Source organism: Photinus pyralis, unplaced genomic scaffold (assembly GCF_008802855.1).
Source record: "Photinus pyralis isolate 1611_PpyrPB1 unplaced genomic scaffold, Ppyr1.3 Ppyr1.4_LG5, whole genome shotgun sequence".
Classification (NCBI taxonomy): Eukaryota; Metazoa; Arthropoda; class Insecta; order Coleoptera; family Lampyridae; genus Photinus; species Photinus pyralis.
This window is the reverse complement of record NW_022170596.1, coordinates 6,611,791-6,627,013: the sequence shown is the minus strand read 5'-3', so window position 1 is coordinate 6,627,013 and position 15,223 is coordinate 6,611,791. Positions and strand designations below refer to the sequence as shown.

Sequence of the window (15,223 nt, the reverse complement as noted above, 5' to 3'; positions counted from 1 at the left end):
AAAGCTGCTCTTGGATTTTAAAGAACCTGGTGTCAACATCAATGCTGAGCGATATGCAGACACTCTAAAGTGCTTACGGGTCAGTATCAAGAATAAATGTCCCGGCAAGTTCACATATGGTGTCATTCTTCTGCATGATAATGCCCGGCCCCATGTAGCCCAGGTGATTCAAGAACTGCTTAGTCGTATGAGGTGGGAAGTTTTACAACATCCACCTTACAGTCTCGACCTGTCCCCTTGCGATTATATGTTTTTGGTCCATTAAAGCACTCACTAAAAGGACGGCGGTTCAAATCGGACGGTGAGGTAGAGTTTGCGATTAGGGAAACAGCTCCAAGAGTTTTACCATCACGGAATTTACAAATTAGTACAACAGTGGGATTCATGCCTTAATGTTAATGGAGACTTCGCTTAAAACCGTTGAATAAAAAATGTTGTACAGCCTCTAAACGTGTTGCTATTGAACAATTCTCGTAAATGGAAGAACATATAAAAAAAATCAAAAAATTATTATTTTCCTCGAGACTTTCCTTTTAAAATCCCATCAGCTGCAGATCTAGCTGGACGCAGAGTTCGATAAACTGTGCAAAAAAGGACACACGTAAATTCATTTACAAAAATTCAAACTGTTATAAACGACTATGGCAAATATTTGATAGCCTCAGTATAGTTAGCAAAATGTTTGCATTTACTAGTTTTTGTGCTTTACACTTTCTCAATTTTGATAATGTGTTACCGGCCTTTCAATATGACGATTCTAAGTCCATGAATCTGTATATTAGGTAATGTGTCAAACAAATCAAGTACCTAGCCGACTTTTGCTTTTATTCAATGTAGGTACGAGATTCTTATAAAAAATTATTTCAAATTTTAATGTATTTTAATATAAAAAAGAAATAAAGTTTTTTACATTATTTGTATGTTAGGTACGTCAGTTTACGTTACTCGTTTCAAAATTCCTGCATCAGCTACGCTTAGGCAGTAAACATCTCACTCGTTCATGTAATCTTTGATTTACCAGACCCATATGTAAATAAACTTATAACAAATATAGTAAACGAGGTCCTGGATCACTGAAAATTTAATCATTTCTTCCCTGGGTGATGAAAAACATAATGCTGAAAACAAAATTGGGAAATTCGAAACCGTTCGCACGAGTTATCATTTACACAGACGGCGGGCGTACGAATGGACGGACGGACAAATAGTCCAAAATCATAAACTCGCTTTTAGGAGCTCGTTAATAACTATTTCCATAATTGTGCGGAAAATAGGCGCGAATTATGCGCCGCGCCAATAAAATAAAATTGTAGGTATATAGTATTTCGTTCACATTTCTTTTATAGAAATCAGGATAGAAATCCATGAAAATAGAAAATAGCGTTTTGGTAGACCCCAGGAAATGATTTAGAAATTCTCTCACGTATGTGCCTGGGGATCAGATCACAACGTTTATGTAAGTTTGGCCGCACCAAATTCAAAATTACAAATTTGGAAACATGATTTTATATGTACATATGGTGCACCAATAGTCATAGCAGCTTGGTGTGTTGCCTATTATCCCATAGAGTTCAATATTTTCCCATGTTTGAAACATTTTTACTTCTCTGCCCACTCTTTGAACAATAAAACAAAATTGGTAATATTTTAAAAAATTTATTGTAAAAATAGAAAAAGTGCCGTCAGTTTCGTACACTATGTGCCTCTACCATGTGTTTCTTGTAACCTTCTCGATAGTCAAACGACTCGGGACATAAATGACAACAGTACATATTTGTCAAGTCCGAATGTACAAGACGGACGTGATACTTTAAAGCTGATTGGTTTGAGTAAGTCTTGCCGCAGTGAGGACAATTACCACATTGTGAGCTGTGATGGGGCTGCTGATTATCAGGGGTTGTTCTTAATACAGAGATATCACAAGGTAGTTCCTGCATCGATCCTTCATCGTCTTTTTGGTGGGTATCATCTACCTTTATCACTTTTTGCTGAGGCAAGTATGACGAAACATCAACTGTGTGAAATGGAGACAGTGCACTCTCCAATATTTTATGTTTAACGCCCTTTTTATCCGTTTCTATATGATCGGGTGGAGATTCTTGGACAACTGTAACATTTTCCAAGGGATAAGGAACAGTAGGCGATCGACCTGTAAACAAAACTGTAATGTACATTTTTATAATTAAAAAACTATACTCGAATGAGATGTTAAGGATCGTTCTAAAATGCTGGGCTGTACTTCTAAAGCTGCTTCCAAAATAGAACCTGGCAGTTTCTGCATGCCACTTGTATCGTAAATATCCACCTTGTCATTGCAATTGTAATCACTTTGCAAATCGTCGGAAATCTCAACCTTTATACTGTCACTAATAATAGTGTCACATTTTTCTGTTGGCTTTGAAGTCTTTGAAATGACTTCGTGCTTCGTTTTTGGTTTAGGTGTTTTAAGTTCTGGAGGTGGCAGAACTTTCATAGGTTTACTAGGAACATCGCGTAAAATCATATTGCCAACAAGCCCGGAAACCTGAAGTGCTTCTGCAGTTTGCAAAAAAGAACTAAGCTTATCCTGCGTTATTAAAACTTCTCCTTGGTACATGAAATTCAGTACGGCAATCAAATCTTGGTACGACACATCTTTTAATATAACAACTGGATGTGGGCAGGGATTCTCCTAAAATTTGGGCGTACAACAACGGCAAATTGTGACACACTTACTTTAAAGATCGATCTAAAGTACGGACTGCAAGCTGACAAAATGATTTTGTGGGCTTTGATTTTGAATCCCTCACAAGTTAATGTTACATCCGTTAGATCTTCCGTATTCTGAAGGCTGCCAAATGCATTTATGAGAGTAGTTTGAAAGTTGTTCCACTTAAGACAGAATTGTTCAACAGCCATTATTTCGTAGAATATAACGCACAATAACAATATAAATAAATGAGCAGGTAAGTCTCCTTTATGGAATGACTTTTTTGAATGTAAAGAATTTCAAAAAATGTATGAGAACATGAGTTTCGTAACCTAAATTCCAAAAAAACTCTCACTAGGAAAGTTCAATAACACGCATAATATTGGTTGCATTCAGTTCAGCACAGAATATCCGAGATTTTCATTTCTCTATTAAAGATAGGCAACTCATCAAACACCCAGGAGCATTTGCTCTATCGATGCCGTGCGAGTGTCAATTTAATTGAGAAAACTTCGTATTTCATCACTTTTAAACCCTCTTTCACATTACTTTTCCATACCAACCCCTTGCGTTGCTCCATGGCATTTCTTTATCGCATTCTTTAGGTACCACCACTTCACTTCTCTTTTACGCTTTTTTCAGCCAACCTTCACAACTATTCATGTCTGGGCCAGAAGGAGAACTCTTTACATTACAAGAGGGACAACCAACTGAACCCTAGAACTAGCATTGATGTCGATAGACGAATGGAGTTTTGTCTAATGGCTGTCTTCTGTTTAAGGGATCTCGTAGTTCTAAAACTTCAGCTGAGAGATGGGAGAGGACGGAGCAGGCGCTTGGTGGGCTGCTCAGCCTATCTGGACTCCCTCTTGTGGTTGGCTAAACCTAACGCACACCATGTTGAGTGGGGCAACACGGACACGAACTCGAGGGGCGACCACTTTCTGTAGTACTTCCAAATAACTGATTTGAATGTTTCAAATCAACTTAGGCTAAACGGGGTCCTACCCTTTATTGAGAGGAACGGGCCCTGAACCTAGTTGCGATAGGAGGTAGGAACAATGGGCCTTTGGTGTGCCCAAATGCTGCCTGGTGGGACTCCGCTTATGAAAAGTCCATATTTATGTGTGTGTGATTTGGTAGTCATTATCATTCATAAACTTTGAAGGCTATTTACATTGTAAATCGGTCAAATTGCCATGCTTTTTCATCTGTGGATGACGTACGACTGTTGTTAAACCAATCACACTGTAGATAAATTACGCTCTATTGATTGCAGCCATATATTGCAGGACTGATGGAAGTGGCTCGTGTCCGACATAATGTGATAATGTAACCTCAAATTAGTTCCAAAGCAGTTTAAAAAGTTATCACTTTAACTTTGACTTGAAACAGTAATTTTTTAAAATCGATGATACTATTGGACCACCAAAAATGGCTACAGTGAAGAACAAGAGTGCGTCCTTAAATAATTTAAGTACAACACGGATCCGACACGATAGTTTTACAAGCATAAACGAGAAGCAGGTAGATGATATTTCCTTAGAATTTTTCTATAAACCGCATACCATTACATTACTGGGCATTACAATAGTAATTGTAATATACACAGCGTTTGTTAGGTAATTCGTTACATCACCAGTTTTGTCGTTATATTTTTGTATTTTAGGGATAATGGTAATATAGAGAACAACATTTGGGATGGAATTTTGTGCTGTATATTTTTCTTTTTAATTATTTCCGTATTGGCGTTTCCAAATGGTCCGTTTATCAGACCACATCCTGCAGTTTGGAGGATTGTGTTCGGTTTAAGCGTGCTATATTTATTAGCGATCTTATTTCTGTTATTTCAAAATTACAAGACCGTAAGAAGCATATTCTTATGGCTTGATCCTAACTTGGCAAATTTCCATATTGATATGGAAAAGGAGTATGGAGTTAATTGTTCTGATATAACAATAGAAAGGGTCTGGAGTCACTTGGATATATTCGCTGTTGGTCACTATCTAGGTTGGTTGTTTAAAGCCATTTTGATACGTCACAATGCGATACTGTGGGCAATCAGCTGCATGTGGGAGATAACAGAAATAGCATTCGCACATTTGTTACCAAATTTTATCGAATGCTGGTGGGATGCGTGGATTTTGGACGTTTTGGTCTGTAACGGGTTTGGAATTTGGTGTGGCTTAAGGATATGCCAAATGTTGGAGATGAGAGAGTACAAATGGACTAGTATACGCGATATTCACACGACTACGGGTAAAATTAAGAGGGCAGTGTTACAGTTTACGCCCGAAAGTTGGGTGTCTGTTCGTTGGTTGGATCCCAAGTGTTCGTATATGCGTGTGATCGCATTTTGTCAATTGGTTTTATTTTGGCAAATCTCAGAGTTGAATACGTTCTTTCTCAAGCATGTATTCGAAATGCCACCCTCCCATCCGATTGTTACGGGTCGTTTAATTCTAATTGGGGTTTTTGTTGCTCCTTCGGTCAGACAATACTATACTTATGTAACAGATACTCAATGCAAGCGGGTGGGAACACAGTGCTGGGTTTACGGTTGCATCATGGTTTCAGAAGCGTTATTGTGTATCAAGCATGGCCGGGAGCTATTCGAACGTACTCAAGCGATTAACATAATTGTTTGGTTACTGATACAGTTGCTGATATCAGTATTATGTGTGATTGGATGTGTTTTATGGGATAGACATTTTAAAGGCCAAAATGAAGCTTCAAAGGAGGTCAGTCCAGTTAAGCATAAACCGACTGTTACATTCGCAGATATTAAACGACTGTCAATGGAAAAAGAAGACTAAAAAACAGTTGATAAGATTTCTTAGTGTACAATAAACTATTTTGATTATGTTTAAGTTGTTCCTGTTTCCAAACAATCATCTAGTCAAGTTGGTGTATTTTATTTTTATATGCCATTTTGTACCAGTTGCAAAAGTGATCTTCAATTTAGCGGTAAATCATTTATAAATAAATTAAACATACGGCTCACATGACATAAGATCCACTGTGTATTTACAGGATTCAGTTTTTCACCTCTGAACCAACGAGGAATTTGTTGCCATATTTATTGTAAAACTGATTAGCAATAAAAAGTTTATTAGATCACTGTGTTGTGTTAAATGTATATGTCAAAGATTTAGAACTTGCCATGTTAACTGTAACTTGCTCAGTGTGGGCTGCTTTTATCATAGACCAAAGCGATAAAATGTTTCCATCTTTAGAAGTGTTGCAGTATAGGAACATTATAGACAGGCTATTCATTAATACAGGATATGTAAAGACATGATTCCAAAGTGGGCCAAACCAAAACTTTACTAATAAAGCAATGGTCCATCGTATTTCCTTTGAGAGTTACATACGTTTGTACAGCAATTTGTAATTTTAAAGTTATCAATCAGTCATACACTGTCAAAATGTCAATTATTTTTAACCATTAAGTGTGCACCCAACTCCAAGAGTCTTTATATACCCTTTTTTGAATATTGTTTTTTTATTTAAAAATAAGACAGGTTTTGAAAAAATGAAATGCATGGTGTGTTGCCTATCCTCTGCGTAGCGGTTTTTATACAAAACCAGAGTACTACAAATTGTGGAATTGTTAGAAAAAAAACTGGAAGTCAAAACAAATTTAGGACTACTCAAAATCGATTATAAACCATACTTTCCTAATACGTCTATGACACAACCACCTGTTTTTATATGCCTATAGGCATAGAGAAACTATAGGTCATTCACGTGTTTGGGTAAACTGTGTTCATCGATTATTGGGATAATGGAGGACTGCAGGTATCTTACCAGAAAAATGGGAAACCCCAACACAGTAGGGAATCAATTTTTACCTTAAAAGTTATGAGTATAAACAGAAACATTCCATTTAAAGAAGTCTGGCGTTACATTTTTCATTAGAGATTGCACCAAACAGTCCCTACGCGTCGTTCACGTTTTTATCCTCCTGGAAATTCTGTTCCAATTCTAGGTAGAACAAATACCTAAGTTATATTCTCAATGTGAACTCAAAGACCAGTCCCCTCCCCTTCCTTGAGCTCCGCCACTGCTTTTTTAATTCCCTTGCTACTATTTGTGTGGATCAGCATATTCGTATCAATTATACACGTACGTCAATTAAAAACGAATATAAATTAAAGTCGGGAGAAAAAATATGGATTATTATTTCCTACGCGAGCATTGACCATCTATCGTCAATTCGCGCAACTAACCCGCTAAAATTTGTTTTATGTAATAATTGAGACAAATTGGCTTTGGTGCATCTACCTGTAACGCAAAGAGCAGCAGGAAATTGTACAACGATTTCACCAAGACGTAGGTACATTTCTTTTGGAGTTTTTGAAATTTAAGTGCATTATAGGTGGGCGTAACCATTGCCACCCTTGCGGGAGTAGACCGTGTGTCCAGCCCCTATTAGGGCTATCGTTTTAGCGGTTTTCTTTTACTAGACTAATATTTGTCGTCTAATTATCACACAGCAATGCGAGAATTGTCGCTTTTTATTATCGAAATGCAGTTTCCAAATGTAGAGAAAGGCGAAACGGCGATTTGAGAATGTGGTATTTATAAACCAGTTGCATAGGGGCTTGAGGGGAGGGTGCGATTTGGATGACAGCTGACGCCCCTTTGCCCGCCACTTCTTCTTATCTTTAAATTTGTAATTGCCCGGTAAAAATTGCAATATGCGATGTGCGTGTGAGTAATTAACTTTGCTTGCTGTCAGTATATGGAGGAATTTGCCATTTTTTCATTATAAATAGGCATAAAGGTATACTGCAATTTGAATGAATGCTTTTAATACGCATGCGAGCCCCCTATGACGTAGTAACAAGGTTGGCCCCGTTAACAGAGTGGCGTGGTTTGTGATGGTCGCCCGCCTGCGTTTAGAGAATTCACCCAGAGAATAGTTCTTAAAGCATCACGCCCAATCGTGCAAATTTTATTATCCCCCTTAAATTAACGGGTTGTGCATTGTAGTTTTCGAAGATAATTGCCGCATTTAAAAAAAAAGTGCGTAAAGTGATATTTTTAGTAAGAATCGATTAGAGTTACGTTCGAAAGCCAGAATCACAACAATCAATTATTAAACAAAGTGCAATGAACATGCAGAAACATTTCAATCTTGTTTATAATAATGAGTTCTGAAGACGAAGCGACGAAATCTGAATACGTGCAAAACGCATCTCAGGTAATTGATATTTGTGTTATTTTTATAGTTAAGAGCTAGCTGTAGGGCGGGCAAGGATTGAAGTGGGCTGTGGGTGTTTCTGTGTCCCATTTGGAGAGGAGGTCGAACTTTGGGCTCCAACCCAGGGGTCGGGACTGAGTTTCTAATTCAGGTGATACCAAAATTTTAGCTGTTGCTTCTAAATGAAAAAGTGCGACCATTTATTTAACATTAAAAATACGTCGCAAAGGGTCGGTTTAACCCGGATGCGCCGGTTGTGTTCATTTTTGCTGTTCAGATTTTCTCATTTCCCAAGATTTGTCAGTTACCAAAAGGAAATGCGTATCGTACGATTAGATTACGGGTATGATTTAGAATGCAATACAGCTCCGCCTTTCACTTGCAGGAGACGAAACCTACCCCTTCACCTCTCGCGCTTTTAGCGGCGACTTGCAGCAAGATCGGACCCACTTCGAGTGAACCAACGCCTACAATGTCCAATACGCCCACCCCTGTTAAAAGTTTGCCTGTCGGAAGTCCGCAAGTTGTTAGCGTTCCCGTGGGAATACCTCAACAACTTTTACAGCAGCAAGGAGCGCAACTCGTAAGCGCCGCCGGACAGAACTTGGCCTACAATGTTATGCAACCGATGCAGACTGTCACCATTGACGGACAGGAAGCGCTATTCATACCTGCGATGTCTTTGGCAGGTAAAACTTAAAAGAAGGAAAATGTTTACCTGGGTTTTAAAGTACGTCTTTTTGAATTTCAACTAATTAGAAGTTTGTGCGCTTCAGTGTCGCCATCTTCTAAACGTACACTTAACTATACCTATCTAGGTACCACTTTCTTTATACTTAACGCCAAAGAATACATAATAATACTCTTTGATAACGTTTCTATTTTGAATCTATAAGCGCCTCCTCATCGCCATTTATAAGTTTAACGGTGGTAGAATTTGAAATTAATATTCGGTTGCATTTCATATTTTTACCGTACCTATTTCGAAGAGACACCGAATACTTGCGTGAATTCCGTCTGTCTGTTCGAAATTTAAAAAATAAAATATAAACAACCTAAATATATTAGCACCATAAACATTCTAAGAGTGAATTTCTCAATTAATTTGTATTTATATATAGGAAGGAGTGTACCTAATACATACAGAAGAGTAGACTCCATATATTGTATGTCTATGCGAAGGATATTAACAATTTCATTTTCAAATTCTCAATAATTACTCAAGCGATTGGCTCAGAATTAAGTAGGCACTTATCATAACCAATAGTGTGAAGCTCAAATAATTCATTATAGTCACTCTCGGAAAAAAAGGGATTTTTAGTTTTATTACTTATACACTGCCTTTTTTTGAGCCCCGAAAAAAAAATTGTCTCAGATCGACCCGGAAAAAAATTTTCTTATAGAATGTGGCCTGTAGAATCCATAATTTCAAACAGTTCCAAGATTGGGCTACTAGTTCAAAAGTTACAGCCCTTTGAATTTTCTTTCGAAATTGGTTTCTAGTCTATAACTTTTGATTCAGAAGTCTGATCGAAAAAGTACGATTTGTTTTGGATTTTACGCACCAAAATTAATAAGAAAAAGTGTTTTCCCGAAAAATTTTGGTGTAGTCGATTTTTGGTAAAAAAGGAAGGTTATAATACACTGCCTTTTTTTGAGGCCCGAAGAAAAAATTGTCTCAGATCGACGTTATAACTTTTATTGATTGGAAATTACCTCAATTACAATAAAATGTCCGCCCACTGCCAGAGGGGAGGAGGATTTTCGTACGACTAACGACAATGAGAAAGTTAATCATACACGCTCAGAAGTCAGAAGCAAAGATTACTGGTAGGACTCAAACGTTTGGTCCATTAGTCCAAAGGAGGAGATTGCCATCAGCCCTAAATGCACAAAAATCACTAGGTACTAGAGAAGATATTTCAATTTCCCATATGTCTCAAGCGATCGGCAATTACACCAAGTACATTTCAATAAAGCCATATCGCCTATTACCCGGAGACAAGATGCAATCAACCCTGCACCCTCCCCTAATACAATAAAATTAATTACTCTTAGAAAAAAGATTTTAATCCAGTTCAGATTATTGGCGGTCACCCCAATTGCATACTTACAACAGTCGCATTCCACTAGCTGAGTGAATATTACGTTGCGATCAACCCTTAAAATACGTCAAAATTACTTGTTTGCTGTCTTTATTGGATACGCGTATGATTGCGCCAATAAAAGCGTCGCCACCCTCTAGCAGAGGTGGTAAAGGGGTTATAAATTTTGTCAATGACCGTACATCCTTTTTCGGAAAATATGGCAACATTTTTTTGTACTTTTATTTCGTAGTTAAGTAATTGCACTTTTTTTATTGTAATATATGAGAAATACATTTGTAGACAGTATTGGAATTCTTATTTCGTCAAATGCAAAATGTTATTAAATACCACAATATTGCTATCATAAAACGGGGAATGTAAAGGCACTGCGATAAAATTAATGTAATATTAGGAGTAATTTGCGTTTCTCCTTAAGAGCGTATTTAATATCTTCTTTCAATTGTAAATTTGGATCGTTTAGGTAGATGCGTTTTTATAGGAAGCCAGCAACCACAACAGATCTTCAGTCCGGGTCAAATCCTACGCGCACCAAACGTTCTTCCAGCAAACCTCCAGAACATCCAAACCGTACAGCTGTCAAATGGACAAAGCGTTGCAGTTCGTCCGTCGCTACCACAAGTGGTACAATTCCCTACAATGCAACAAACAATTCCAGTACAAGTACCGATATCGTCCGCGAATGGTCAAACCATCTACCAAACCATTCACTTTCCCGTACAGTTAGCGACCGTACCAACAAATATCATACAGGCACAACCGATAGTTCCTCAAATGGCCAGTATTATTACGCCAAGTGGTCAGCTTCAGCAAGTCCAAATTGCAAGCGCATCGGCCACAGCACAACCTAGTCAGTCACAACAGACGCCCACGCCTGTAGCTTCCCAAACTGTTACAGTACAAGCCGATTCGGCAACACAACCGTTGACATTCACAGCCGCCAACGGTCAGCAATTCACGGTTATACCTGCAAACTTACAACAAGTGCGGGGAACTAACGTCGGAAATGTGGTGCAAGTTGCCAATATACAGGGCGTTCCAACTGTACAAAATATTCCAGGTGAGTGGCTATAAGTATGAAAAGAACTTGAGCAACTCTACCCAGTATTGGTTTGTTCATTGGTGTCCAACTATCAGAGAGTACTCCAAATGTAACATCTATGCCTTTGTGACAGGCCAATGAACTGGGGACAGATGTTCAAGGAGACCATTGAACAACCCATGACAATGAAATTACAATTGAACCCTGTTAATTAAAGGACTGGGAAACGTACAAGTCATCACACAGCAAGCAGCGCCGCAGATTGCAGTTGGCCAGCAGTTGCAGCAGGATCCAACGGACCCTAGTAAATGGCAGGTTCTACAAAGCGTCTCTTCCGCCGCAACTGATCCTAGTAAATGGCAGGTTTTACAAAGCGTCGCCTCCGCCACACAACCTGCGTTAGCGCCTAGTGTCGTTGTGACAACCCAAGACATAAATTCGTCCCAAGTTAGTGATATTAGCCAAGACGGTTTACAGAAGCAACGAGTGAGGCGTGTCGCTTGTACATGTCCGAATTGCGCCGAAGGTGAAAGACACAGTGATAGGAAAAAACAGCACATATGCCATATTCCGGGCTGTAACAAAGTGTACGGTAAAACTTCTCATTTGCGCGCTCATCTCCGGTGGCACACAGGCGAGAGGCCATTCGTCTGCACGTGGTTATTCTGCGGTAAACGTTTTACGAGATCTGACGAACTGCAACGACATCGACGCACACATACCGGCGAAAAACGCTTCCAATGTCCCGAATGCAGTAAAAAGTTCATGCGATCCGACCACCTCTCAAAACACATCAAAACTCACCAAAAACAACGAATAATGGTAAATATCCACTCATTCCTCCCACATTTCAATTTTTTCCCCGCAGAAACAAAACGGCGACGCCCACGAACAGGGAGAGGAAGAGCAGTGGGAACCCGACGAACCGCCCGAAGAACCCAAACCTCAAGTTTGGATTACAGACGGAAAGTCAAACGTAAAATACGCGATCACGCAGCTGAATTATTCTCAGGTGAGCAGCCACCCTGGCGGAATTCCGCATTAATCTTTAACCGTTCTACAGGAGGCGGCGACATCGACGCAGTCCGCTTCCTCGGATAGTTCGAGCAATGAAGAGAAGATGATGATCACGATTAGTGCAACCGAAGATGATCTGATAATAGCGGATACGCTAGATAGTTGAGAGTCCCCTGTTTTTGTTTCAAATTCTAATAAACTAGGCGAATATTTAAGTTAATCCTTAAATTAATGTTTGAAGTTTTGTATATTCTGTAAAAGCATTTTTACAATGTTAAATATAATATTTTTATTACTTTGTAAGTATTCAGAAGGCGCTCCGTCAACATAAATTATTCTAGATATTTAGCTAACAGTTATGTGAAGACCTCACACATTTTTAGCGCATTTCAAAATTAAAAAAAAATGCGCTATTGTGGCCACTTTGTCCGTCCGTCCGCTCGTTTTGAGACGCTACTAGTTTTTTATTTTAAGAGCTATTGTTCTACTTTTTTCGCTATTTGGTTCGTTATGGTGTCGAGTCTTGCACCAAGGAAGGAATTTTTTCTGTACCGCTTACAAAAAAAGTTATTGTAAAAAAAAAAAAAAACCGTTTTTTACATGTTCCATAATTTTACACTTTTGCCGTTTATTAACGATCCTAGAGATCGTTTATAATTTTATTTGTTACTCAGTTGTAAACGTTGATTAACAAGACAAAACGCAAACGGGTAAACGTTATCTTTAAACGCTACTGACTTGTAAAACTGACAGCTGACGTGTAAAAATTTTACAAGTTAGTAATCTAGTAATTTCATTGGTCAGAATTAATGCGAAGTCTCTGTTACATGGATAATATGATATTTTAGACATTTCTTCGAGATCAATTTAAGAACTAATTATTTATTTTTATACATAGCAACTTGGAATAAAAGCAAATTTAACGCCAATTTCAAAATTTGGTTTTGCGCATGCGCAGTGCCAACTTTCTTATTTATGGAGGGATTTAAATGAAATTCGATACATAGCCACTTGGAACAATGGAAAATCTAACGTTAGCTTCAAAATTTAGGTTTGCGCATGCGCAGTTCCAACTTTCTTATTTAGAAAAGCATTGAAATGAAATTCTTCTTATAAACTGAAATTGAAGTAGGACATCAAAATGGATTGCACATTATGCAACGCTATCTTTCATATTTGTGGCCGGATTTTTACAATTTTAACAAAAGTTGCATCTTACAAATAGGAAATGAATGCAAGTTGAAATGCGCTTTATGTAAATCGTTTACGATTACTTTTTAACTTGTTCTCTACTGGTTAAAGTAGGGACCAACGATGAAAACTAGCTATAATTTTAGAACCGATATTCTACTGTGGAATTCAACAACTGAATTTCACAAAAAAAATGCTTTGCAGTAATTCTATTATTCATTATTTCATTTTTAAAAATGAGGACTAGACTAATGCTTCATGTTCTATATATGGTATTTGTGCTATTACCAATTTGTCAAAACTACCTTCCAAAAATAAGAGAAATATCCTTCACCAGCTGCCTTCTTTTGCCCAGGATTTCTGCACCACTTACATGCGCCACTTGAACGCCATCAGGGCGCTAGGTTCCCCCTGGAACCGAGAAGGCAGCTTCCCACAGCCTGAGAAAGGCAATCTTTCTGCGCTAACAGCCTTTCATAATTGTGGGAGGTTGCCAACCACTCCAGGAACTGGTTGTTCTTGCACGATATTTTTAGTATCTCGCCCTCCAACCCCTGAACTTATGTGGGTGCTAGCGTCGCACCGTTTAAGGCGACCAACAGATGATGGTTAATAACCTGGGCCAGGTGATTTTGTACCATATATCCGCCTGGTTAGCCGTTAGCCTACCCATCAAAAGGCGGGTTATTGATGGTATCTATATGATCGCTACTTTGAGTTGCCTTTTGGCAGCTTATTATTACGTGTAGCTACAATTTTGCGGTGCTGCAGCTTTAGACACCCGCCTTTGGTGGCGGTTGGGTGTTATTGCGATTTCTGCCGCTTACCCGTTGGTACACCTGACCGGAATTAGCTCTAGGAGCCTGCCTCTGGGTCAGGGTTGAAGCTGGTGGACCATTTGGGCCAGTCTGACCTTTCTTTCTGGTTTAGTGTGTTGTTGAGTCTCGCGATGACCTGTAATATAGGTTAAGGGGTATCCTCCCCACGGCTTTATCGCGTTTATCAGTCTCCATGTCAGAAGAATGTAAATTCGTCCCTCTAGCTCCCCACATCAGCACCGAGCCTAACAAATTGGGGATGTCGATCCAGACGCCAGGGTTACCATAAGAATATAGCTTCTAAAAGGTAGCAAAAACAGGCCTGACTTCGCTTTGGAGTAGGCAGGGGCGGACTGGGTACTTACGGGCCAGGTGGAATTGCATAGGTTACTGGCCATTAAAGTATTAGTGTAGTAATGAAGTTGGCGGGCCAGGTGGAATTGCATAGGTTACTGGCCATTAAAGTATTAGTGTAGTAATGAAGGGGGGGGGGGGGGGGGGGGTTAGCTCTGAGGTGCACCACAAAAACATTTTAAAGTACTCCCTTTCTCGAAAATCAATTACCATACAGTTTTTTTTTAAATTGCAGCTGATAATTAAAAGTAACAAAATATACAATCCACACGAGGTGCGTCGCCTATCATTGTATTTCAGCACTTTCATGCTACGATAAAAAATGATAAATTCATTGTAAAACACTTCAATTAAAATATCAACCCCAATTAGAGAAACGTGTTAATAATTTTGAGCCCCGAAAAAAAAATTGTCTCACATGGAGCCGGAAAAAAAATTTTCTTAATAGAATGTGGCCTGTAGAATCCATAATTTCAAACAGTTCCTAGATTGGGCTACTAGTTCACAAGTTACAGCCCTTTGAATTTTTTTTCGAAATTGGTTTCTAGTCTATAACTTTTAATTGAGAAGTCTGATCGAAAAGGTACGAATTGATTTGGATTCTACGCACCCAAATTAATAAGAAAAAGTGTTTTCCCGAGAAATTTTGGTGCAGTCGATTTTTGGTAAAAAGGAAGGTTATACACTGCCTTTTTTTGAACCCCGAAAAAAAAATTGTCTCAGATCGACCCGGAAAAAAAATTTTCTTATAGAATGTAGCCTGTAGAATCCATAATGTCAAACAGTTCCAAGATTGGG

At 38.6% G+C, this 15,223-nt stretch overlaps 3 protein-coding genes across 5 annotated transcripts; 2 read left to right on the top strand and 1 right to left on the bottom strand.

Moving 5' to 3' along the window:
- Positions 1-1,640: 1,640 nt before the first annotated feature.
- LOC116172479 (modifier of mdg4-like) lies at positions 1,641-3,052 on the bottom strand. The gene is made up of 3 exons (XM_031489702.1): positions 2,716-3,052; positions 2,197-2,671; positions 1,641-2,149 (listed from the first exon to the last, which is right to left on the bottom strand). The coding sequence occupies exons 1-3, from the start codon at positions 2,896-2,898 to the stop codon at positions 1,683-1,685; spliced, it is 1,125 nt and encodes a 374-aa protein (XP_031345562.1). The 5' UTR covers positions 2,899-3,052; the 3' UTR covers positions 1,641-1,682.
- Positions 3,053-3,970: 918 nt separating this feature from the next.
- Positions 3,971-5,809, top strand: LOC116172182 (phosphatidylserine synthase 1). Its single transcript, XM_031489334.1, has 2 exons — positions 3,971-4,311; positions 4,359-5,809. Exons 1-2 carry the CDS (start codon positions 4,124-4,126, stop codon positions 5,503-5,505), a joined length of 1,335 nt encoding a protein of 444 aa, XP_031345194.1. The 5' UTR covers positions 3,971-4,123; the 3' UTR covers positions 5,506-5,809.
- A 1,725-nt stretch (positions 5,810-7,534) lies between these two features.
- On the top strand, positions 7,535-12,358 carry LOC116171692 (transcription factor Sp4-like). Of its 3 annotated transcripts, none has more exons than XM_031488660.1 (6): positions 7,535-7,898; positions 8,284-8,587; positions 10,467-11,063; positions 11,263-11,867; positions 11,914-12,057; positions 12,109-12,358. In XM_031488660.1, the coding sequence occupies exons 1-6, from the start codon at positions 7,845-7,847 to the stop codon at positions 12,226-12,228; spliced, it is 1,824 nt and encodes a 607-aa protein (XP_031344520.1). In that variant the 5' UTR covers positions 7,535-7,844; the 3' UTR covers positions 12,229-12,358. The 3 variants fall into 3 exon arrangements, with proteins under 3 accessions (XP_031344520.1, XP_031344521.1, XP_031344522.1); XM_031488661.1 differs by having other exon boundaries at positions 7,537-7,898; positions 10,485-11,063; XM_031488662.1 differs by lacking the exon at positions 7,535-7,898 and adding an exon at positions 7,948-8,049.
- The last annotated feature ends 2,865 nt before the right edge of the window (positions 12,359-15,223 follow it).

What these genes read in the sequence shown, in the direction of transcription:
- LOC116171692 (XM_031488660.1), top strand. Translation starts at nt 7,845, where the DNA reads ATGAGTTCTGAAGACGAAGCGACGAAATCTGAATACGTGCAAAACGCA. An exon ending in ACCTGCGATGTCTTTGGCAG is followed by an intron (nt 8,588 to 10,466) that starts GTAAAACTTAAA and finishes TGGATCGTTTAG; the next exon opens with GTAGATGCGTTTTTATAGGA. An exon ending in AACTGTACAAAATATTCCAG is followed by an intron (nt 11,064 to 11,262) that starts GTGAGTGGCTAT and finishes TGTTAATTAAAG; the next exon opens with GACTGGGAAACGTACAAGTC.
- LOC116172182 (XM_031489334.1), top strand. Translation starts at nt 4,124, where the DNA reads ATGGCTACAGTGAAGAACAAGAGTGCGTCCTTAAATAATTTAAGTACA. An exon ending in ATATACACAGCGTTTGTTAG is followed by an intron (nt 4,312 to 4,358) that starts GTAATTCGTTAC and finishes TTTGTATTTTAG; the next exon opens with GGATAATGGTAATATAGAGA.
- LOC116172479 (XM_031489702.1), bottom strand. Translation starts at nt 2,898, where the DNA reads ATGGCTGTTGAACAATTCTGTCTTAAGTGGAACAACTTTCAAACTACT. An exon ending in ACTTTAGATCGATCTTTAAA is followed by an intron (nt 2,672 to 2,715) that starts GTAAGTGTGTCA and finishes CCCAAATTTTAG; the next exon opens with GAGAATCCCTGCCCACATCC. An exon ending in ATCCTTAACATCTCATTCGA is followed by an intron (nt 2,150 to 2,196) that starts GTATAGTTTTTT and finishes TTTTGTTTACAG; the next exon opens with GTCGATCGCCTACTGTTCCT.